Source organism: Cardiocondyla obscurior, linkage group LG05 (assembly GCF_019399895.1).
Source record: "Cardiocondyla obscurior isolate alpha-2009 linkage group LG05, Cobs3.1, whole genome shotgun sequence".
Taxonomy (NCBI): domain Eukaryota; kingdom Metazoa; phylum Arthropoda; class Insecta; order Hymenoptera; family Formicidae; genus Cardiocondyla; species Cardiocondyla obscurior.
In genome coordinates, this window is record NC_091868.1 from 4,577,025 (window position 1) to 4,601,292 (window position 24,268).

Here is a 24,268-nt window from a genome sequence, read left to right on the forward strand (position 1 = left end):
AATGTTACATAAAGACTACAAAGTATATATTTTCTAAATATGCGATACAATATATTTCATTATACTTTTTTCTTACACATTTATTATAATCGCAAGCATTTCACAATCTATAATTTGTTGTTCGTCGAAGGAATCGCTGCTGCGTACAGCGCTCACCGCTTCGGTACGACTTCTTGATGCGGAAGCGATTTTACAAAATTGCTCGTATTTGTCATCAATCTTCGGTAGGGCTTTGGTGAGTACGTTGAATTTCAAAGCGACGCAATCATCAAAATTCAACATTCGCGTGAACGTAGCCTCGGTCATAGCCATACGTGTGTCGAGAGATTCAAGTCGCACAAGTTTCATTTCGTTCATATAACATATTCGCACTGTGAGCGAACCTATGTTCAAACAGTCGTATGGTTGCTTCGGTCGATCGCGAAGCATATTCTGAATTGTCCATCGATGCTCGCAGAGTTCCTTCCAGGTGTCAAGCAACATCGACAATTCATCTCCTCGATTATCGCCTACGATGATCTCCACAAAACTACGCGGACCAACATTCACGCCGATCTCGAGATATTTGTATCCCGTGCGGGTCAGCGGGTATCGCCTGCATAGTAAGCGCGTCACGTATCGTTTCGGTGGGTCGCTGGAAATTAAATAAGAACAATCGTGAATATTAATATATTAATTTTAAAGTAAATAATTTTTTATAATAAAAAAATACTTACTCGTGAGATGAGGAGGGTTCATTACCGCAATTAATTCGACGCACTTTGTAGCAATTTCTCTCGGTGTAATACATTGTCGTATTCGTAATCGTAGACGTAATCGTAGACGTTGTCGTAATCGTTGCTGCTGTTGCGGCCAAAGCGAAAAATGTACTGATCGCACGATCAGAGGGTACCTCGAGTCGAGGACGGTTGTAAAAAATCCCCTCTTTCATTATTTAAAATTTTGCATAGAGTGGGGTAATATAAGACGCAGTTAGACAAATTATCGGAGAGGGTAATTAAGAGAAAGTGATTGGTAGAAGGTAATTGAGAGAGGGTAATTAGGAGAGGGGTAAAATAATCCAAAGGCGCAGAAGTATAAGTATGAAAAAAAAAAAGTTTATTCAAAAATTATACATTATCATCATTTTGACGGTTACGCCACCAATTGTACAATTTAAATACATTTTGCACGGCGCAATTTTTGGAATGTTTCCTACAGCGGAAAGTATTCGAATCGTTTAAATCGCTAAGTGATTCAACATGTTCGAAATCATCTTCGATGTTTCTGACGATCAGATTGTCCGTGTAGAATTTGTGACCATCGTCATAGTCGCCGTAGTAATCCTCTTCAAGCATATCTCGCAGCCAATCGCGTTTCTCGAGTCCTTTGACGTATACGATGGCGTGATCGTAGCAATCTTCCTCGTTCTGTAGGGCCCTGATGATCTGGCGTTTAGCCTGATTGTACGGAACGTCCCCGTCTTCCCACGCTATACCGTGATGATTTCGTACCAACCAGGTAACGAGGCGTCTGTCGTCTCGCGATACAACACCCCATGGCATAGGCTTTGCAAAGACGTAATGCGCAAAAACGGTACCACCTCGCAGCACCGCCGCTTCCTTCACGATGAAACGTCGTCTGATGGGATATCCTTGGAGATCGACGAACGTTGGCGTGGACATGATGATGATGATGATGATGATAACGATGCGACTCGATCGGAGGAAATTTCGTTACTGAACACGCGCGAGCGTATTCATCAATCTTTTAATTTTATCCCCCTCTTTTCCAAATTGTATTACTTTTTTAAATGCTTCGAGACAAAATCCGTCACGCGTTCCTGAAGTCGTTCGCTTCGCGACTTCTTATCCGTTTGCGTGGCTACGTCAACCACTGTGTTTCCCGTGGATGTCACTCGATACGTCATTCCTCTGTTCAATAAGTGATCCGTCGGTCTAGGATCCGTTTGCGTAGCTTTATCTTCCTTCATGCGACTCGCGTTGTCGCACCAACAAGACGGTTGATACTTTGATGGTTTCATGACGACGATGACAATCTCTCTCTCTATCGACGTTACGCATACGACGGAATGGAAGTGAATACGCAACGTTCGTCGATTCACCGCTTTACATACACACGTCGAAGATCATTTCTACGTGATCTTACGTACAACGTTGGTCAACGGATTGTATTGAACCAAACGATCGTGTATGATGAGACAGTAAGCCGTGGTATTTGGCGCTACATTGTCCTTGCATTCAAACTCTAATCTCACGTCCACGGTAGCGGTTTTAACCGACTCGTTTTGACGCGAGCAGTCGATGATGACGAACGAACCGTTGAGCAGAAACGACGTGACGGTGAGATTCGGTTCGAGATACTCGTAGCCGTAGTATTCTTTGCAAAAAACGCGCGTACGCGTCGTAGAGAATCGCGTATCTACGTTTGCCAAAGTCGAGGTTCATATCGTCGTACGGGTAGCACTCTGAATTGAGATAAAGTTTCACGTTGGTCTGTTTGCAATTGTCGAAACGACTGTTGTCTTCAGACATAACGTTTTTTCGACCCGTCTGCAGAGCAAAGATAATGTATCGAGGTTTCTCGAGTTGCGTGGCGGTCTTGATGGCCCATGAGTGTTTGGTCGTGAGTTGCAGTAGCGGAAACTCGTACAGATCCCATGAGCGAAAACCCATACTGACGAATCGGCCGCTCTCCAAGGTGCGCAACATCGCCAATTTCTTTACTTCGTTCAAAAGTACATGAGGCATACGCCATTGTATCTTCAGCAAGTCAACTTTAGGCTCGAGCGCGGAACTGCCCACTAGACAGTTGTTGTCGTTGCGCGCTCGTATAAGAATCAATTCGTGACGAGCATTGATCACGACGCGCCTATAGTCTTCGCAAAATCCTAGCAGCATGTTGAGCGGTACGCAGAAATTGAAGTAACCGTTCGCATTAATCGTGAGACCGAGCCATCCCGCGTTCCGCAGAATCACGCTCCTGTCGGATGAAACGGTCGCGTAATTTTTCAGCGTGCTGGTTACGCCAACGTTTCTGTTACGATCGATCTCCACACCGTCGAGCTCGTATCGTATCTCATCGAACATGAAGGCGATACAGTTGTCCCCAAGGATCACGTCGGCTCCCGCAACCACCTTGCCCTTCGTTAATTTTCCCTCGATGTAGAGAAAACTCTCGTGCGGCAGCGTGTACAGATCTTGTTGCTGTATCGGTATTCTTATCTCATCGCTGTATCCGAACGTCGTATTGGCAAACGGATTGTATGCGTGAGTCTCAATCTTGACGATTCGATCGTCGAAGACCGGTTCGTCTTGGATATTCAGAATGTCGGCCATCGTTTAGATAAAATTATTTCGCACAGCGAATCCGAGCGATCTCAGAAATTCAACGTTTGTTTCGGTTAGTCTTCTTCTTCTTATCCTTCCAACGCTATTTACAGCGATATGTTGTCGCGGTTCAGGCTGTTGAATCGTACCAGTACCGAAACTGATCGTCGTAACGCGTCTCGTTTCGTTCGGTATTAACATGCCACGTTATCGTTGTCGTTGTCGTTGTAGTCGCACGTGCAATCTGATGGTGATCTCCTCTCCGCGAAAGTCGAGCGGTCGTCCGTTTTGGTTGGTGACGCGTATCGTGAGATCCGTAACGTATCGCACGATGATCGGTAGGTAAATGACCTGTGTGGGCGTTTCCGTGATCTTATATCCCGGTGGCACTTTCGGTGAAAATTCATGAATCGTGTGCACGCGTTCGCCGTTGCAGTATGCGCCCGCGGTTACGTTACATTCGATGCGAATAATATTCAGATTGATTATATTGATCGGTAAGTCGGACTCGTGCCACTTTCGCGGTTGCAGTACGCGATGCGGTGAGAATCCGAGAAGCGGTCCCAACGAGTTTGGTTTTGAAAAGTTCACTACGTACGCGGATTTGATCTCGCTTTTCATAGTGTTGAAGTTGGCGCGAATCGCTATCGAGAAATCATCATTCTTCTCATTCTTCTCATTCTTCTCGCTCTTCTCATTACGATTTCCATCGACGGTGTCGCGTTGTCGCGGCATCGCGTGTTTCAAAAATTTGTCTATGGCCTGTATCTCGTACGATCCCTCGGGAATCGTAATTTCTTTACCGTCCGTGCCATAGTAAAATTTGTTGTTCGTAGAATCGACGTTCGGTATGGTGTTGTAAGTCGCAAAGTCCGTGAGCCCGAGCTCGTAATCACCGTCACTGAGATCCAACGCCGGTGAGTAGCTCGAATGGAGAACACTGCTCCTACCGGTTAACGTGAGCGTGATCGACATGTTTGAAGTGATACTGAGGCAAAGTGCGTCGCGACGTCAGTTTTTAAACGTAATCGCGTCGATTGTACTTAAAAAACGTAGACACAGCTGTCCGCAGATACTCTGATCGTACGTTTGATAAGATCGTCGATTGTACTCTATCGATGAGACGTTGACTCCGAGATATCGCACCAATTCCACAGGCGGTCGGAGATTACCGAAGCCGTCAAAGTACGCGACGCGATCTCCCCTTTTGGCGTACGCTACCCAGTGAGTCCCCGGACCCGTCACGTTATCCAGGTTCACGATACCGCTCTCGTTTGTACGTGCGCCACTCGTAGGTAGGGCGTCGCGCATAAATACACCTCTGAAATAAGGAACGCGCATACGTCTGGCCAGATGATTTAATTGCACGTTCGTAGTAGCACCCGTGGGCATTTTTAACGTCTTCTCGACGTTTTTTTTTCTTCCTCTCTTCGCAACAGTCGTACCTCTGCCGTACCTGTACGGCTTGAGAGAGAGACCCCGTCCACCGTTGTACGGGGCCAGATGTACGCCGGATCCACCGGCTGCTGCGCGCGCAGCTCTTCTCTCATTTACAGCTCTCGCTATACTCGCAGCTCCACCGACAAGCGATCCGACTGCGCCGAGAATCGGAATAATCGGCAGCATGCCGCCGCGCTTTGCTGTTGGAAGCATGCGTTTTTTGCGAATCGTACTTCTCCGCCTCTTCGTAATCGTTCTGTTTCTCACAGTCCTCAACCTCTTCCTAGTCGTAGTAGACATACCCATGCCAATTTTCGTTTTAGCTTTCATCGCAGCCCACACGGCTGCTGCGGCGGCTCTCTCACGTAAGCCTGAATCTCTCGCTATAACGCGTTTTCCCGCTCTCTTGGCGAGTTCTCTGTCCGCTGCGTGTCTGTCCGTGAGATCGTTGCTTCGCGCGTACGCCAAGTCGTGCTCGCGACACGCTTCGTCCAACGGATTGATGCCTCGATCACCTCTCGCTATGCGTTCCTTCAATCGAGTTCCCGGGCCACAAAATTGATAACCGGGGATGTGCAGTTCGAAGGGAAGGGCGTTTATCGCGCGATTCAACAGACCCTTGCCGCAGCACTTTACTTCCGACGAATCGGTAGACGACGTTGACACTCGCCGCACTCTCGGATTAACGGAGCAGGTCCGTCGATGTGCGTTTCTTGCCAGGGTTGATTGTAATGCTCGAGGCACCTGCGGTAGGTTCGAACCTCCGGATCTTCCGTCAAGTGCGCGGGAAGTTTGTCCCACACGTGATGAATGTAATCACCGCAAACGTGCAGTAACACGTCCTTTGGTATGGTGCTCAACTGTTCCGCGGTTAAGTTCAACACGTCAAGAGGATGTTTCAGCGCGAGATACATATCGATTAATGAGCTATTCGCAGGTTCGCGCGACTATAAATAGGCGCGCGAGCGGTTGTCTCCGTACAGCGGGGACAAGATGCGATTCGTGCGACAACCGCAGACGATACGCGTCGCGAATTGTGACGATAGATTACGATTAATGGATAGTCTCGAGGGAGAAAAAATACGCAGGCACGGTGAGATGCTGCCAAACACCGTGCGCGCGATCGTGTGCGGTCCATCAAACTGCGGTAAAACGAACGTTCTGATCAGTCTGTTGGAAAGTCCGCACGGTTTGCGTTTCGAGAACGTGTACGTGTACTCGAAATCGCTGCAACAGCCCAAGTATCAGTACTTGGAACATCTGCTGACACCGATCGACGAGATAGGCTATTTCACGTTTTCCAACAACAGCGACGTCGTTCCACCGAGTGAGGCACTTCCGCATTCGATTTTCATCTTCGACGATATCGCGTGCGACAAGCAAGACGCCGTGAGGGAGTACTTCGCGATGGGTCGTCACTCGAACGTAGACTGCTTTTATCTGTGTCAGTCGTACGCGAGGATACCCAAGCATCTAATACGCGATAACGCAAATCTGCTTATTTTGTTCAAACAGGATGGAACAAATCTGAAACACGTGTACAACGATCACGTCAACACCGACATGTCGTACGACGAGTTCAGCGTGTTGTGTCGCGAATGCTGGCAACGCGATCACGGTTTCGCGGTGATCGACAAGGACAGTCCGCTCGACAACGGGCGATACAGGCGAGGATTCGACGTGTTCGCGGTACCGTCGAGTTGATTTAACAGGTTGTCGAAATCGCGCGACATCCAGTCATCGAAGACGCTTTGTCGAGAACAGATCGGAGGGAATACAATCGATTGATCGATATGACGGGGAAAGATGACAACCACGACGTGCGCGAGCGTGAAAAGATTACGCGGGAGATCGAGAAGACGAGCGAGGCGATTCGCAGAAAACATCGAGCCATAAAAACCGACACGATCGACGCCGACATTGCGTCGGAGAAGCGTCTCAAGCCCATCGTCGAACCTCTAAAACGGATGGTTGAGACCGTCGAGGAATCCGGTATCGCGGTACCGAAGATGGAGTCAAAATCGGAGCGTTTGACGCCGAAACTGGAGCGACGATTGTGGTCGACATCAAAACCTGAACGGCGTTTAAACGTCACGTTTGACGATTCGTTGTCATCGGCAACGTTGGGTGATACGATTGTAGCTAATCCGTCATTTGGTGATACGACCGTCGATTCATACGTTACGACCGAAAACGCCGAACCTCCGTCGACGCCACGGCCCCGGACATCAACGCCGCGGTCCGGCATATCGACGCCGCGACCTGGCGTATCGACACCGCGACCCAGCGTATCGCTGGCAACGATGTACCTTGAAGCGGCGAGCGGTGACAGAAGAATAAATATCGACGACGTTTTCGGTATATACTTTGACACAAACAAAGTAATGCTCGGAAACAAACACGTTGAATTCGACCATAAGAACGACGATATAATCATCGCTGGTAAGAGATATCCTGGAACGGAAGGTCTGTATGAGTTGATTTTCAAGAAGGTACCCGACGTAACTGCTTACACCGAGGCGGATAAACGTCACTACAAAAGCATACTCGAATCGACGAACGCGCATAAAAAAATTTCAGCGACGACGGTCGCGTCATGGGTAACAGAGGCTCAAAGTATTTGAAGGTGATCGCACCGCTGATGTCGGGCGATTCGGCCAAGAAATCGAGAAGAAAAAGTTCCGGTAAAGGATTACCTCACCTCATGACGTTGAATGATCACGCGATCGACTACGTGCACTGGGACGATCCCAACGAGCTCGTGGATCGTCTTAGATTGCTGGATGCTTCGCGTCGAGCCGGTCACAACGCTCACGACAATGAAATTCTGTCAATTATCGAGGAACTGCGTGAGGCTGGTTTGATTATAAATTAATCGACTGAAGGAATCAAGCGACAGAATCGGCGTGCTGCGGGACGTGATTGATCATGTCTAAATCACGCAAGTCTAACGACACGGGTCCTGAGAGGAGGCGACTTGTCGACGAGTTACACGCCCCGGCGAGAAGAAACTTTCCGCGAAGACGCGTCGTGGTCAAGGGATACGACGATTTGTGGCAGGCTGATATCGTCGAGATGCAACCGTACGCGCGTTTCAACCGAGGTTACCGTTACATTCTCACCGTCATCGACGTACTCGGCAAGTATGCGTGGGCAATACCGCTGAAGAATAAAGGCGGCAGCGAAACGGCTGACGCTTTAGCGGAGTTGATGCGAAAGAGCGGGCGATGTCCGAAAAATTTACAAACCGATATGGGAAAAGAGTTTTACAACACCGACGTACAACGGCTCTTCACGAAACGCGGTGTCAATCATTACTCAACGTACTCGGTGTTAAAGGCGTCAGTAGTTGAGCGATTCAATCGCACACTCAAAAACATTATGTGGAAGATGTTTACGCTCAACGGCAATTACGAGTGGTGCGACGCGCTACCGCGTCTCGTAGACGAGTATAATAGGCGCAAGCATCGAACGATCGGCATGCGGCCCATCGACGTGACACCTGAGATCGCCAAGAAACTTCTTGACACCGTGTACAGCGCGATAAAGATAGCCGCTCCGGCCAAATTCAGGGTCGGTGATAAAGTACGCGTGAGCAAGTTTAAAATGATTTTCGAAAAGGGATACACTCCAAATTGGACCACCGAGGTTTTCACGATCGTCAAGGTGCAGCAAACCAATCCAGCAACCTATCTGCTCGAGGATTATCGCGGTGAGGCGATAGCCGGAGCGTTCTACGAGCATGAGTTGCACCGCGCGACACATCCGGACGTATATCTGGTGGAGAAGGTTCTGCGTAAGAAGGGTGACAAGGTCTACGTGAAATGGTTGGGATTTGATGGATCACACAATTCATGGATCGACAAAAACAGCATCGTTTAATAAAGTTTTTTTTATTTTTTACACATGTATATGCGATTCAATGTATTTAAAAAATAAAAACTATATACTGCATAGATGTATATCCTTATTATTTTACACATTTATATGCGATTCGATGTATTTAAAATAATAAAATATAAAACTGCATACTACATACTGCATACTGCATACTACATACTGCATACTACATACTGCATACTGCGTACATGTGTACTGCGTACATGTGTACTGCATACTGCGTACATGTGTACTGCATACTGCGTACATGTGTACTGTATACTACATACATGTGTACTGTATACATTAACGCAATCTATAATACATTTGATACATCTGTAATACATATATAATTATAGAGGTATGCGATAATGACCCCATGGTAAGGTGTTGGTCGAGTCTGGCACGAGATATCGCTTGTCATCATACGGACTCAAAGCGATCTTTGTCTCGGATACGGTGTACACTTGATGCAATTTCGATCTTACGCACGATTGGTCGCGAGTCATAGCAATCTCATTCTCGAGACACTTGACATAATCGTCAAACGTTATAGTTCGCGCCACGACTCCACTCTTTACACCTTTTGCTTTTTTAGTGTCACTTTTACCGTCCACCTTGATCGCGTACATTTTCGCTCTGAGTCCTACAAATTCTGTAACAATCGCACCGTTGCACTCATCCTTCATTAAACCTGGTATTTTTTGTTCGCGAGAGGCATACCGTACGCGTTATCAGGTGGATAGTCGCTCGTGTCGAACCGAGCGATATCACGCTTCATCATCTCGTATACATCGTCACACTGGACGCTGTACACGAGACTATCCGTGTCGGTATACATGACGCTACATTTGTCTCCAAAAGTTGGTAACATGTACTCGTGATGAAACTCGTACAAACACACCTTAGATATGTCGAGTATGGACATACCAACGTATATCGGCTTAGCGAATTTTACCTCGAGTTTACGCAATTCCACAGCCACCAAATTTTCCGCGAATACACTTCTGCTGTGAAAATTAGGTTTGGCGATCATCGCTTCCACACCGTACCGACCGTCCCACTGCGAGAGCAATCGAACGTCGACGCGATTTCGTACGTTCTCCATCGTTTTACCAAACACCGCATTGTTCATAAGTTTAAACAAATTTTTCTCGAAATCATTGGTCGCGCGAGTTCGATGTCGCGTGTTGAGCTCGATGTAATCGCGCAACCATGCTGACTGAGTGAATCGCAGCGCGCGGTAAACCTTGGTGACGCGAAGACCATGACGCGTGCACAGCTGCAGATTGCGATAGTGTATGATGTATCGCTTCTTATCGTACAGCGTAGCCAAAAGTTTTTATCATGTTTTACCCCGGTGGTTTCTCTCGTGTGGGACAGAACGGCAGATCGGAGTGCATGTCGTGCACGCTTGCAGGATACTCGAGATCCACCTCAAGGATATAACCCGTGGGCGAGTCCACGGCGATCGCGTCTACGTCGAGGTTCGCGAGTTCTTGGTCGTTGGCCCATTCAAAATCCGCGTACGGTAACGGCTGACACATAGCCCAACCGTACAAGTTGTTTACATCGTAATACACGATGTACGACGAAGGTTTCAACGAGTCGTACCCCGACCGCATGTATCTGTTATTAGCTCGCGCGTATCTGTTGGAGCATTGACTGAGACCGCCGCGTATACCGCGTTCGACGAACATCACCATATCGATGTCAGTTAACAGTTCAAAATTAATACGCGTATGCTTGAGCATCGCGTCCCACGTGAAACCGGGCAAGGTGTAGTAGTGCGCGGGATCGAGTCCGTAACTTTCGACGCATCTATCGCGAAAATTTTCAAATACGTCAGCCAATAACAATACATCGGTTTTGAGGTACAGATCGCTGTACTCGCCTAAAGTTCGAATAGAGAATTGCTGCCATACGGTCTCGGCGTGCGCGTAATCTGTCTCACTCACCGTGTCACCGGTCAGCGAGCTGAAGAACGATTCGCGCGACGGTAGGCTCGACTCATTTAATCTTTCAACGCTGTCGACGTACTCGTACGGAAATATACCTTTTCGTGTCAAGAGATTGAAATTTTCCTCTGAAAGTTTTGCAAATTCACCGCGCAAGATTCGCATTTTATCTTTAATGAGTAAAGACGATAATTTGTCAAGGCTAGCGTTCAAAAATTTGTACGAATCTATAAAGCGCAATTTTATCGCAGTTCGCAAGTCCTGTCCCTTAGCTGTATCGTTTACATGTTTTGTAAAAGAAATGTATTTTTCCTTCGTTATCGGCAACAAATCGACTTTACCCTCATACGCCGTGGTGATTTCCTTTATGACAAAGTGTGCGTCGTAGCCTGACAAATTATGAAACACGACGGGGATGTAACGCGTGTCGCGGTATTGCAAGTTACATTTTGAGTGCGCGGGACCTCTATACCGACCGGTCATATGGCAATGATCGCGCACACGCTTCTCGTCCACCGCAAACGGACTTTCACACACGTGGCATACTGTCGCGTTCTCATGCTCCTCGCGCTGCATATTCGACAAAGTCTCCATCGGGATGGTTTTCAATATTATAATTTTTACGCGATGAGCCAGTTTCACTAACTGCTCAACGAACCACTCGATGCAATCGAGTCCGCGATGATATTCATATCTTGACAGCGACTCGTCGAACGAGCATCGCACGTAGTATCCCACGCTGAATACTTCATGACGTTGGTAGTTAAACGTCGTTTGCTCCGGCGACGATGGTGGATCGATCTTTCGCAACACGCACTCCAGATCGGCGTATACGATGAATGGTACGCGTTCCTTGTTGTAGTGATTGGAAAAGCTGAGCCATTTGTCATCCTCGCTAGGTAGTCGTATAGCGCAGTTGTTTAAAGTTCCACAATCCACGATATGAATCTTAAATTTCTCGCTCGAATTAAAGTAATGAAGACACCTAAAATAAAATATTTTTTAATATATTAAAAAAAAAAAATCAAATGAAATATTCAAAATTATACGTACCGATCACAAATATATTTACGATGCTCGCGTCCGCTTAGTTGTGAGCTGATGAGACGTGACAGATCACTGATACATGCAAAGTGTCCTACTTCCTGTTTATCGTTGTCGTCGTCGCGTTGTACGTACAATAAATTTACATGTTTCTCTTTCTTCTCGTTAGTGAGGTGTACAGGTAGAACGTTAATTTCTTTTCCACATCTCTCAGTGGCGTACACATTGATCGAGATATCGTTTAATCGTTCGAGTCTCGCAACGTCTTTAAGAGTCGCGGGAAACTGTACACCCTCGACGTTCAACACCGTTGTGTAATGCGGGTACGACGATTCCCGATTCACGTTCTGCTTCGCGGGATACAGAGCCGCCACTACCGACCACGCGAGACACTTATCGTCCATCGACTTTACACATATCACTGCTTTTTTAGCGGCTAACTTCCGTGGCAATGTAACGTAGCATCCCACGCGCATCGGATTGTACTTATTTACGTTGATTATCAAATTCAAAATTCGCGACAACGCCCATCCGCTGTCACGCTCCTGAAACTCCTCGAGAGAAGCCAGCGTGGGTTCGACAACGTGTAGCCGGTACCACTCGCGCACATCCGTTTCTTGAAAAATCTCACAGTTTTTCGTGGTTATACTTTTGTTGGCGCGTTTGTCCCCAGCCGTAAACTCACCGTTGAACGCAGTATTCACTTTTACACAATTGTTTTTAAGCACGATGTCTCGTATGCGCTCGTATACCACGTTACCGGCATCCTCCAGGAATCGCAGCGGCTCGATATAGTTTGTGTTTATCACCACACCCGTTGCGATACGACTTTTGAACGCGGTCTCGATCTCACGCCAATCGAGTTCATTAGTCGTTTTGTCACCATCACCGTCGGCAGCACTAGTGCTCGCGTACTCACCACCCTGGTGCACGTAACGTTCGTATAAATGTTTCTTGGCACCCAGGAGTCGCGCGATACTCGCCACCGTGGATTGCGCGCACCCGACGGATACGCGCGCTCGCTTAGCGCGGCTACGTTCCTCGAGCTGATTTACTAGCTCGTCACATCTTTCAGCCCAAGTGAAAAATTCTACCAAGGTAGTCACGGTGTTAGCCTGCAGCAGGAGTTGACGCTCTTCTTCTTCGAGGAGACTTCGATCCATTTTTATGTTTATCATACGTCTCGCGCACTCAAAAGTTGAAAGACAACAACAGTAGCAATAAGTACGACAAAGACAACGATATTAACGATAAATACGACATTAACAATAAATACAACAAAACAACAACATTAGCGATAAATACAACAAAAACAACGACATAAGCAAGACAACATTAGCAATAAATACAACAAAAAGAAACTACATTAGCAATTAACGCGAATGTAGAATCGAAGTACATTGCTCGTTCACGCAGTTGTGCACACCGGGCACATATCACACGAGATTATAACAAACGTTGCAGCTTTGCAATTCGAGCACCACGTACCGTAGAGACTGTCATAGGATCCTACAACGTGTTTGCGAATCTTGAAGATGGGGTCATATAAATCGTATTGCATCGATATCAAACAAGAAGCGCACACGTTGTATCCTCGCTCGTCACCGTAATAAAAATATATAGCGCAAAATTTCGTACGCGGAGTAATCGCGCTTAAATTCTGCAAATTGATCGTTTTCCGCGTAGTATTTTCAACCATTTCATCGTCGTCGGTGTTGCAAGCACTATCCTCCGACAAGGGATGAATCTCGATTTCTTCATCAACTTCGATTTCTTCATCAACTTCGATTTCTTCATCAACTTCGATTTCTTCGTTGTTCATTTCATACATAGTCGTCGATCGCTCAATCACTAATGAGATTCACGCATTGTGACAAAAGAGGTATAACGAATGCATTATATCCTACCCCTACTACCAATTAATCATGTGATTTCATTTCTTACCCTCTCTCAAATTATATTGAGTCATTTGCTAATATTAAAAACCGTTAGTAAAAACCGTTAGCTTATCTCTTTCAGATAAAAATTCGGTTACCCTCGTCTAAAATTATTTTAAAAAACTTTTACTTCTCGGAATTAAAAACGTTGACTTATTTCTTTCCGACAAAAGAAATGTACACCCATCGAATAGCAACTACCCTCTGTTTTGCAGAGTCTTTGCGTTTAGCCGCACAGCCTTTGTTCTCTGCATAGTCTATTTTATAAATGAGGGTTGAAGCGAGTGCACATATGTTTACGAGGGCAAAGTGAGTGAGAACGAGAATGATAATTTTTATCTCTATAAACATGAAAACAATTTGGCTCAAGATGAATCCTTCAACCGTCGAGCAGTCAGTTCCTTGCAACCACTCATCAGTAATTGATCGTCATCGTTTGTCACCAAAAATTGTAAGTATATATTCTTATATATTCTTATATATTCTTAAATATTTTTAAAACCATTTTAATACATAAAAATTTATAATTTTATACTTTTTTAAATTTTTTAATTTATTTTTTTCAGATGATTTCCAACATCGACGTAAGACAGCTGTCCACTTGGCCGATTGAGGTACGCGTGGTACGCGTACAATCACCTACAATGTTTTGGGTGAAATTAATCAACGATGAAGCAGCTCATAAGGAAATGCTGGAACGAATGGCCTTACGCATGAGATTTGCAGCACCTCAACTGATACTGTCACCGAATGAAATAATAATAGGAACTCTCGTTGCCATCCGCGAAGGTTCAAAATGGCAAAGAGGGATCATCGAGTACGTCGGTGCTACTTCGATTACTGTAAATCTTCGCGACTGGGCTCGCACAACTGAAAGAATGCCGCATGAATGTTTACGACTAGAGAGCCAATTCCATGAAATGAGGTGGCAAGCAATACCATGTGTTTTAAATGGAATCTTGCCTCTGCGAGCTCAGGTATGGACGGAGCAGGAGGTTGTGCACGCAAAAATCATCATGGAAAAAACGCAGGGATGGATCATTATCAATGATGTTCTCAGTGACAATGCTGCACTTGTTTCATATCTCAGAGGCGGGCAAACGGAAAACGTGCCTATGATAGATGTATCTACATTATTTATACAAATAGGTATTGCAAAAAAATTTAAATGGGATAAAACGCCGACTGAATCAGTTGCATCGCAAACACAGTGAAAAAACAATATCGTTATGTGTGGTGTGTAAAAAGGGTGTTAAAAAAGAACCTTAGGTTCGTTCATATGAATATCCGCTTCTAATCCTGAGTGTATTTACGAACACACTTATGAAAGCAGGGATAGAAACGCAGCACGGAATTTTTTCATTGTTCGCTCGTCAATCGGACGGTGAGGATCTCAGAAAAAAATTATCAGTAAAAAAGTGATTATCTATCTGCTCTTGTTGTTATTTTGGCTCTTGTTTGTATAATTGTTGTTTTTGTTGTATATTTGTCTGGTTTTTTTGTTGTATATTTGTCGGGTTTTTTTCCATTTATTGAAAAATGAGTTGCCGTGATTTTTTAATTCGAGTGTGCCAACGAGAAAATTGTAGTAAATGTCATGAAATACGCCGATGTACAAAAAATAATTGTACTCAAGGCAGCTCTTGTAAATACGTACATTTACGCCAAGAAGAAGTGGATAACATTAATAACAATATAAGACCACACAGTAAGGAGGCATATGAAGAATTGAAGCGTATTGCATATCTCCTACGTGAAACATACCCGGAGGAACAAAAAAAAAAATCATGCACGTTCAATTTATTAGGCGAATGTTTATGGACCTGTATAGCATGTGGAACTGCAGATGCAGAACTGCCAACACGTAAGTATTTACTGTTGTACTAAGATTTTTACTCAATTAAAAAAATTTTACTTAACAAATTTTTTTTTTTTTTTTTTTAAGGAAACATGCCAACCTGCAATTATTGCGAAGTGAAATTGATCGAAGGGTTCAAGGCACTGGTATGCGGCCATGCATACTGTAAATATTGCATACCAGTTCTTCCATTTAGTGTTGACGGTCCTCTGCCATGTTACTATTGCAGTACTTGTAAAGCGTGGAAAGTAAAAATAAACCTATGTAAGTACATGTCAATATCTTAATAACCAATATCTTAATAACTAATATGATAATTTATTAATTTATACTTTTTTTCTTTTCCAGATAATGACTAAAAAAAAAAGGAACTGCCATTATGTTTAAAATCTGTATCGTTTAATTAGCCTTTGTCATATATAATTAGCTTGTGTCGTATATAATCAGCCTGTGTTATTTATAATTAGCTTTTTGTAATCATGCTATTGTTGTAATCATGCTATTGTTGTAATTTTAAAAAGATATAATCATAGGATAACATCATTTTTTATAAATAATAGTTTGTACATCACTAGCTTTAATTTATTACAATTCTAATTTTGTAGAAAATAGTTTAAGCTCTTACGATTTTAATTTGTAGAAAATAATGTACAATTTTAAAATATATAATCAATAAAAATGTTAAAAGTGAAAAAAAAAAATTTCGTTTTTATGCTCTCACACTCTTAAAATTGCGTTTATTAAAGTAATGAAATAATGAAGAAATCAATGTAATTAAAAAAAAGGCAAATTTTATTTTTTAATTCAATGTAATTAAAAAAAAAAAGACAAATTTTATTTTTATCTTAAATGCCATGTTAATAATACTAGAACATTGTTTTACACTATATTAATCTTATATTAATCTTATATTAATATTACTACGTAAATAAAAAATACAAAAAAATACAAAAATATAAAAATACAAAAAATACAAAAATATAAAAATACAAAAAATACAAAAAAATACAAAAATACAAAAATACAAAAAAAATACAAAAATACAAAAATACAAAAATACAAAAAATATAAAAAACTGTAAAACTACAAAAGCGGTTATACAATCAAAATACATCAAAAGCGGTTATACAATCAAAATACATCAAAAGTCATTATACAACAAAAGCGATTATACAACAAAAGCATTATTTGAAAAACGTGGTAAAAAAAAATGTAGTGTATAATGGTAATAATGACAGAAAAAATGGTAAAAAAATTGTTAATATAAGAAATCGTATAATACTGTGGATTTGCACATGGGGCATTCGATTGTTAAAATATCTTCAGTTTGAATATAATCTGCACATTTTAAGGCACATGTGTAGCAATACACATGCTTACACCTTCCAGCACCAAATGTGTCTCTCGATACTTCCTCACAGCAAATAATGCACTCCATTTTTTCAGCATGTGCAATATGTCGCCGATTACAATTTTCCCTTTGACATCTTCCAGATTTATAATCGCCGCATATATTTGTGTTTTGAAGAGTTCGCCCCACCTCTGCCCTCATCCGATCGGACGCCTTCCCAGTTCGTTCGTATCGGGCTTGCTCAACACTTGTAATATGCAAGTATAAGCAAGTACTGTTGCGGCACGTCGTATTTTGATATGAAAAACAATACTTGTACGTATGTAGAAGATCGCATTGATTGGTGTTACAACGCCCTTTAATAAAATTTTCGCATAACTGACGTTTCTCTAAAATATAATAACACGTTATAATCATACCACAATATAAATTGTAATTTATAAGATATGTACCTTGCTTTCCAAAATAAGCCATTTTCACTAATAAGTATAATAATACTCTGTACAAAAACAGCAAAATTACAAAACTACAACAGCAAAACTACAACAGCGAATAAGCCACACAAAATTTCTTCATAGAGATCCTTCTCTATACGATGTTAAGACAACGAATGATGCCGAAACAGTATGGTGTTCACTGCTCACGCAGTGGTTGAAGAAGGAGAAGCAAACTCGGTGGTCAAAATAAACGATAAGAAAGCGTGAGACACTGACGGAGAACGAATATATTTTTCTCGCATAAGCGTACATATGTAAAAAGAAAAAATTTTTTTAGGTGAACCATAAAATACAAAAAGTTTTTACCACCAGGCATGAAAAGATTCGTATCTAGTGAAAGCATGCAGGTTGCACATTTTTTTAAAGCATGCATGTTGCACATCTTGAAGCGATTGCTAACAGGGAGATGTGAGTGAGAGCGTGAAAGGGTGCGAGCGTGAACGCAAACGACACTTGACCATAAGAAACTAATAAGTGTGAGATAGAGCGAGAAAGAGTGTGAGATAGAGTGTGAGAGAGCATAATAGATACTTGAACGCGAAACCGAATAGTAAGAAATACAAGGTGTTTAAAAAAAAAAACGAAATTTTTTTTTTTTACATTTTTACATTTTTGATTATATTTTTTAAAATATACATTATTTTAAACATTATTTTAAACATTATTTTATACCGATTTTACATAAATGATTAATATAACAATGATAACAATGATGACAATGATAACAATGATAACAATGATAACAATGATAACAATGATGATTATAGTGATGATGATTATGGTGATGATTATGATGAAGGCGCCGGTGACGTTGGCTTCACGCTTTTTTGTAATTCGATGAAAGTGACGGCTTCACACCAAAAATAATTCTTCTGTAATAGAAAAAATTTTTTTAATAATATTATACATAAATAACAAATTTTTTTATTTTGTTTTTAATACTTACCAATTATAGATTCCATAATTCGTGGAGCTCCTTTATCTTTGTCCAAGGAATTATTTTCCGCATGAGCAGCAATTGATAAAAAACGACATGAGCATAAAAAACGACATGAGCATAAAAAACAACATGAGCATAAAAAACAACATGAGCTATGATGACAAACGACGACGATGATGACAGTGACGATGACGACAAAGGCAGTGGTGACGACAAAGGCAGTGGTGACGACAAAGGCACTGGTGACATTTATGGATTGCATGACTGACACATATCTGAGTTTATAATAATTGCCAATGAATTTTTACACTTATCGCAGAAGATGGGTTGTTCAGTCAGAAGAACTTCATATGTTTCGATGCGGTGACATCTCACCATTTTAAAGTCTTCATGCGCTAATAACTGTTCATCCATAAAGCATGGTATACAGTAAAATAGATAATCATTAGTATAATAAAAAAAGATGCGGCAGTGCATTGTCTGATTGGTGATTTCGGTGGTGACTTCAGTTATTGCAACATCATCACCGATTTCACTAAACATCTGATCGAACATTTGTTGCATCTCCGTCATAAAATCTCCTTCAGACGCTGATTCTTCTTCATTTTCTTCCTCAGGATTTTCTCTATTTTCCTCTTCCACCTCACCCATATGATTTTGCACGAGCCCCTCCAAAACTTCATTAGCGTTATTGTCATCATTAGCGTTATTGTCATCGTTGTCATCATTCAAAAAGTTAAAGAAGCGTAAAGGTCTGAAGTCGTCCTCACTAATATCTTCATCTAGTCCTTCCGAAATTCTTTCTTTCCCCATTTTTCAAAAATATTCTTTTTTCACTGTCAATTGAAACTAAACTGTCCGAACGTTTAAATCGTACTGGCCTCTCGGCACAAAACTTCCTTGCAACGTCGCAACGTCGCAACATCTTCAAAAATTTTCTTATCGTTAAAATAAGAAGAGGAATAAACACTTGAGCCCTGAGCCTACACAGTTATGTATCCTCATAGTTTACAGTTTTGTTTAATATTATATTTCAAAGCGAGATACTCCGCAAAAGGATCACGCGAGTCGTAGTCAATGGTGACAAACGCGTGAATAAGAGCGAGCGAACAAAAACTTATTTGAGGGTGAAAGAATGAGAGAGTTACACTTAAGGAATTTAGAGATAACGGAGGAGCAATAGAATGAGTGAGGTTGCCTGCTTTCTAGATCACAGCGTGATCCGTTGCAACGGATCAACATGAATATTATTTAAAAAATCTATTTAAAAAATCTATTAAAAAAATTTTTAGTTGGAGGATGATACTTGCGAATATTATTTAAAAAATCTATTTAAAAAATCTATTTAAAAAATCTTTAGTTGGAGGATGATACTTGCACGCTTAACGAGTGCGAGCGAGAGGGAACAATGGGGCGCATGATACTTTGCTTTCAACGGGTGCGAGCGAAAAGGAACGCTGGGCGCGCGACACTTGTGCGTTCAACGGGTGCGAGCGAGAGGAGACGACGGGCGGCGCGAACGAGTGCGAGCGAGAGAAAACGCTGGGCGCGCGACACTTGTGCGTTCAACGGGTGCGAGCGAGAGGAGACGATGGACGGCGCGAACGAGTGCGAGCGAGAGGGGATGCTGGGCGCGATACCTTGCGATCCGCCGCTTGCCGCCGCGACGCCACACGACCCTTTTTAAAAAATCGCGACTCCTTTGAAAAAAATCGCGACTCCTTTGAAAGTCGCGATGCCGCATAAACATGCCGCTGCGCGACGACACGCTTATCATTTTTAAAAATAATATTGCATTTCAGAGTTTCGATGTTATTATTTTCTAAACAATTCGTTCCTAGAATCGCCGACACAGGGGCGATTTATAAATACCCACCCCTCCCCGCATGACGTCATTACCCCTTGCCCTAGGTCTCACGGACCCAGAACCGTTAACACCCCCCCTCCCCGCGTGACATCATCACCCCTCGCCCTAGGTCACATGGATACTCTAACACGTAGTGATCCAGAACCGCTCCATGCGTTCAACGAGTGCGAGCGAGAGGAGATGATGGACGGCGCGAACGAGTGCGAGCGAGAGGGAACGATTAACACCCCCCTCCCCACGTGACGTCATTACCCCTCGCCATAGGTCACACGGATACACTAACACGTAGTGATCCAGAACCGCTCAGTATACATCTACTGAGAACTCCCTCTTTTCCGCATTGGGAACAAAATTTGATCGGTGGTCTCCGGCAGTTTTGGCGGGTGTGTCCTCTCTGCTTACACCGCCAGCAGCATTCTTCGCGGCTATAAGTTGCCGCAGCGGCTGTCGGTGCTGGTGTACTGGGCTTTTGCTTCGGGTTCGACTGTTCTACCTGTTTGCGGATCTCCTCGTAATTCGCGGCTTGCTCGCTTAATTCGGCTAGATTCTTTACATCTTTCACCCGTATGTACAGTTTGTATTCGGGGAGGAGGTTCTCGTAGATCCAGTCTAGCTGTTCTTTCTTCGGTATGCCTCCGGCTCGACGCATCAGCGTTTGTATGGCCGTTGCGTATTGTTGGAACGACTCCAGCGGTTTCTGGAGCCGATTTTGAATTTCTCGCATCGTTTGCGTTCGTAGTCGTCGGGGTAGGTATTGCGCGCGGAAATTGTCCTCAAATTCTTTCCACGTTGTCCACGAGTCTTGGTTATTCCTGTACCATAGGAGTGCGTCTCCGCGGAGCATCTCTGGTAGCCCGAGGAGCATCTGCGGTTCTTCGTATCCGTACGCTCTTCGGAGTTCCTCGATTCTTTCTAGGAATCCGAGCGGGTCTCGGCCATCAAAATGGCAGCCCCATTTTCTAATCTGATCCATTACTTTTCCTTGGTTCACTGGCGCGATCGATGCACTATCATCGTCGTCGTCGTCGTCGCCTACCATGTTGATGGCGATGTGTGGTGGCGACTGGGCGTCTACCGCCTTTGCCATTGGTTGAAATTCGGGATTGTCTTTCACGTATTTTCTGAGTCTGTTCCTCAGATTGTCGATCGGTCCGTCGTATCCTAGACCGAGATGCTTTAGTTCGGCCGCGAGTTCGGCCTTAGTCCTCTCGTAAATCCACGTTTTCATGAAGCCGGCCCGTCGTCGTCGTGGTGTTCACTTTTACTGTTCGGGCGCCATGTAACGGTAGCGTTTTGCCGTGTCGCGGGGGTTGCCGGATTGAGGCTCGCCGGAGCCTGAGTTCGTTGAGACGACGATAGACCAAGCGGTTGGTCGGGTCTGGGCCGAGGTTGCTCGGGCTGGCCCGAGGGGCAGCGGTCGGGAGCGCCCGACCGCGGCAGTGCCGGCGACTGGTTGTCGCGCGGCGGATCCGTCACCTGACGGGAGCGTCCGTCCGGGGGATCGCGTGAGGGCGCAAAGCGCCCTGGAGGTGGCGGCCGTCAAGAGCGCCCGACGGCGGCGATGCCGATGACTGTTAGTCGTGCGGCAGGCTCTAGGCTTGGACGGGAGCGCCCGTCCAAGAGAACCAAAGGTTGTCCGGGATAATCCGGAGGGCGGCAGTCGGGAGCGCCCGACCCGGGGATCTCGGTGTGGCACTGGATGCCCTGGAAGCGGCGGCAGTCGGGAGCGCCCGACCGCGGCGATGTCGTCGGCGATATGCCGTACGGTAGATCCTACAACCTGGACGGGAGCGCCCGTCCAAGGGATCTCGGTGGTCCGGACTAGCCGGGGGCGCCGGCGGTATCCGGTCGCCTCGGTGGTGGAGCCTCGGGAGCGCCCGAGGTCTCCAGGAACCTGAAGTTTACTCTGCCTTGGGAGCGCCCAAAGCAGCGGAAGACTCTCACCGGGAGCGCCCGAGGACGACTCGGGAGCGCCCGAGTCGGAGAGTACTAGAGAGGGCTTTCTGAGCGCCCGAAGCCTATCGGATCTGGAGGACTAGTGTTCGTGACGAGGAGTCGAAACGGACAAGGTACTTGCTCTGCCGCGAGCTCGGCTTATATAGTCGCCGAGATGAGAGTGGGGAAGTTCCCACTCTTACCTCGGCGGCGTGCGCCATCGTCGGGCCGGTGGTCGCCCGCCGAACCTTGCTTGGCGCGTTCGGTCCTGTTCGGGTCGGTGTTTGCCCTCAGGGACGGCGTCTGCCGTCTAGTGGCGGGGCCTACGCTCTCGCCACAATTTTAGATGTCTGCACTATTTTGGTACCAATGAAAGATTGGAAACCCACAGCGTGGACTGTGGAAAAATTAATAATTGTGCAAATATACTACCAAGTGAAGATGATAAATGGCTAAGTTTTAGTATTTATAACAGGAAGGAACGGATGCCATTTGTTGTATACGCCGATCTCGAATGTACTCTGGAAAAAATGAATGTTAATCCCACAACATCTACATATGCACAGAATCATCATAAGGTATTTAGTATAGGATACTATGTGTGCTGTTTATATGACGACTGTTTATCAATGTATCGATTTCATCGTGATAATAACTGTGTCACATGGTTTGCTGAAGAACTTAGAAATTTAGCCCACAATGTAAAGATGATTTTATCTAATCCTAAACCAATGATAGGTTTTACGCAGGACAAGCAAGAAGAATTTAAAAAGCTAAACATTGTCACATATGTGAAAAGCCGTTTGCAATCGATGATACGCGAGTGCGTGATCACTGTCATTTAACCGGTCGATATAGAGAACCTGCACATCAAGATTGTAATATAAATTATATGGATTCAAATTGTATTCCCATAGTTTTCCACAATTTATCAGGTTATGATGCACATTTTATTATTAAAGAAATAGCTACAGCTTATGAGGGAAGTGTAGAGTTACTTCCTATCACAAAAGAAAAATATATATCGTTTACAAAAAATGTTAAAAGCACTAATGATGATAAAAATGATTGCATAAAATTACGATTTATTGACTCATTCAAGTTTTTAAATACCAGTTTAGAAAAATTAGCTTCTTTTCTAGGTAAAGATAAATTACGAGTGTCGCGGCGTGAATTTTTTAATTTAATTAATGAAAATTTTGATTTGCTTACACGTAAAGGTATCTTCCCCTATGAATACATTGATTCCGTTGAAAAGTTGGAAGATTCATATTTACCACCGCGAGAATCGTTTTATAGTTCATTGACAGATGAAATAGTATCTGAGAGTGATTATGCACACGCTGTTGATATCTGGCAGCGGTTCTCAATTAAAATGCTTGGCGAGTATAGTGATTTATATTTAAAAACCGATGTTTTGTTGTTGGCTGATATATTTGAGAATTTTAGGGATTAGCTGTATATCGAGTTATAAACTTGATCCAGCGTATTATTACACTCTACCAGGTTTTACGTGGGATGTGATGTTAAAACATACAGATATTAAATTCGAACTTCTTACTGATGTTGACATGGTTATGTTCATTGAGCGTGGTATACGTGGGGGCTTAAGCCAATGCTCTAGTAGATATGCTTGCGCCAATAATAAATATATGCAATCATATGATTCAACGAAACCATCAACGTATTTGATGTATTATGATATTAATAATTTATATGAGTGGGCGATGTGTCAACCACTACCATATGCCGAATTTCAATAGGTTGACAACGCCTCCACTTTCAATGTGATGGACGTTCCATTAGATTCGTCAGATGGTTACATTCTCGAGGTTGATTTAGAGTATCCGCAACATTTGCATGATGCGCACATTGACTTACCGTTCTGCCCAACGCGTGATAAGCCGCTTGGCAAGCGTCAGGACAAGCTCCTAGCAACCTTGTGCGATAAGAAACGTTACATCATTCATTATCGCAACTTGCAGCAATGTGCTCGTCATGGTCTTCGCATTACAAAAATACATCGCGTATTACAATTCAAGCAATCTTCGTGGCTTAAGGTGTATATAGAACTAAATACAAAATTTAGAACAATTGCTAAAAATGACTTTGAAAAAAATTTATACAAATTAATGAACAATGCAGTATTTGGCAAAACCATGGAAAATGTTCGTAATCATGTTGACGTTAGGCTTATAACACATTGGGAAGGTAAATTTGGTGCCGAGGCAAT

The 24,268-nt window shown here is 43.8% G+C and overlaps 2 protein-coding genes across 2 annotated transcripts; one reads left to right on the forward strand and one right to left on the reverse strand.

The window, feature by feature from the left end:
* Positions 1-2,485: 2,485 nt before the first annotated feature.
* Positions 2,486-3,338, reverse strand: LOC139102801 (uncharacterized). The gene is made up of 2 exons (XM_070656946.1): positions 2,872-3,338; positions 2,486-2,552 (listed from the first exon to the last, which is right to left on the reverse strand). Exons 1-2 carry the CDS (start codon positions 3,336-3,338, stop codon positions 2,486-2,488), a joined length of 534 nt encoding a protein of 177 aa, XP_070513047.1.
* A 10,346-nt stretch (positions 3,339-13,684) lies between these two features.
* On the forward strand, positions 13,685-14,801 carry LOC139102802 (uncharacterized). Its single transcript, XM_070656947.1, has 2 exons — positions 13,685-14,038; positions 14,154-14,801. The coding sequence occupies exons 1-2, from the start codon at positions 13,913-13,915 to the stop codon at positions 14,799-14,801; spliced, it is 774 nt and encodes a 257-aa protein (XP_070513048.1). The 5' UTR covers positions 13,685-13,912.
* The last annotated feature ends 9,467 nt before the right edge of the window (positions 14,802-24,268 follow it).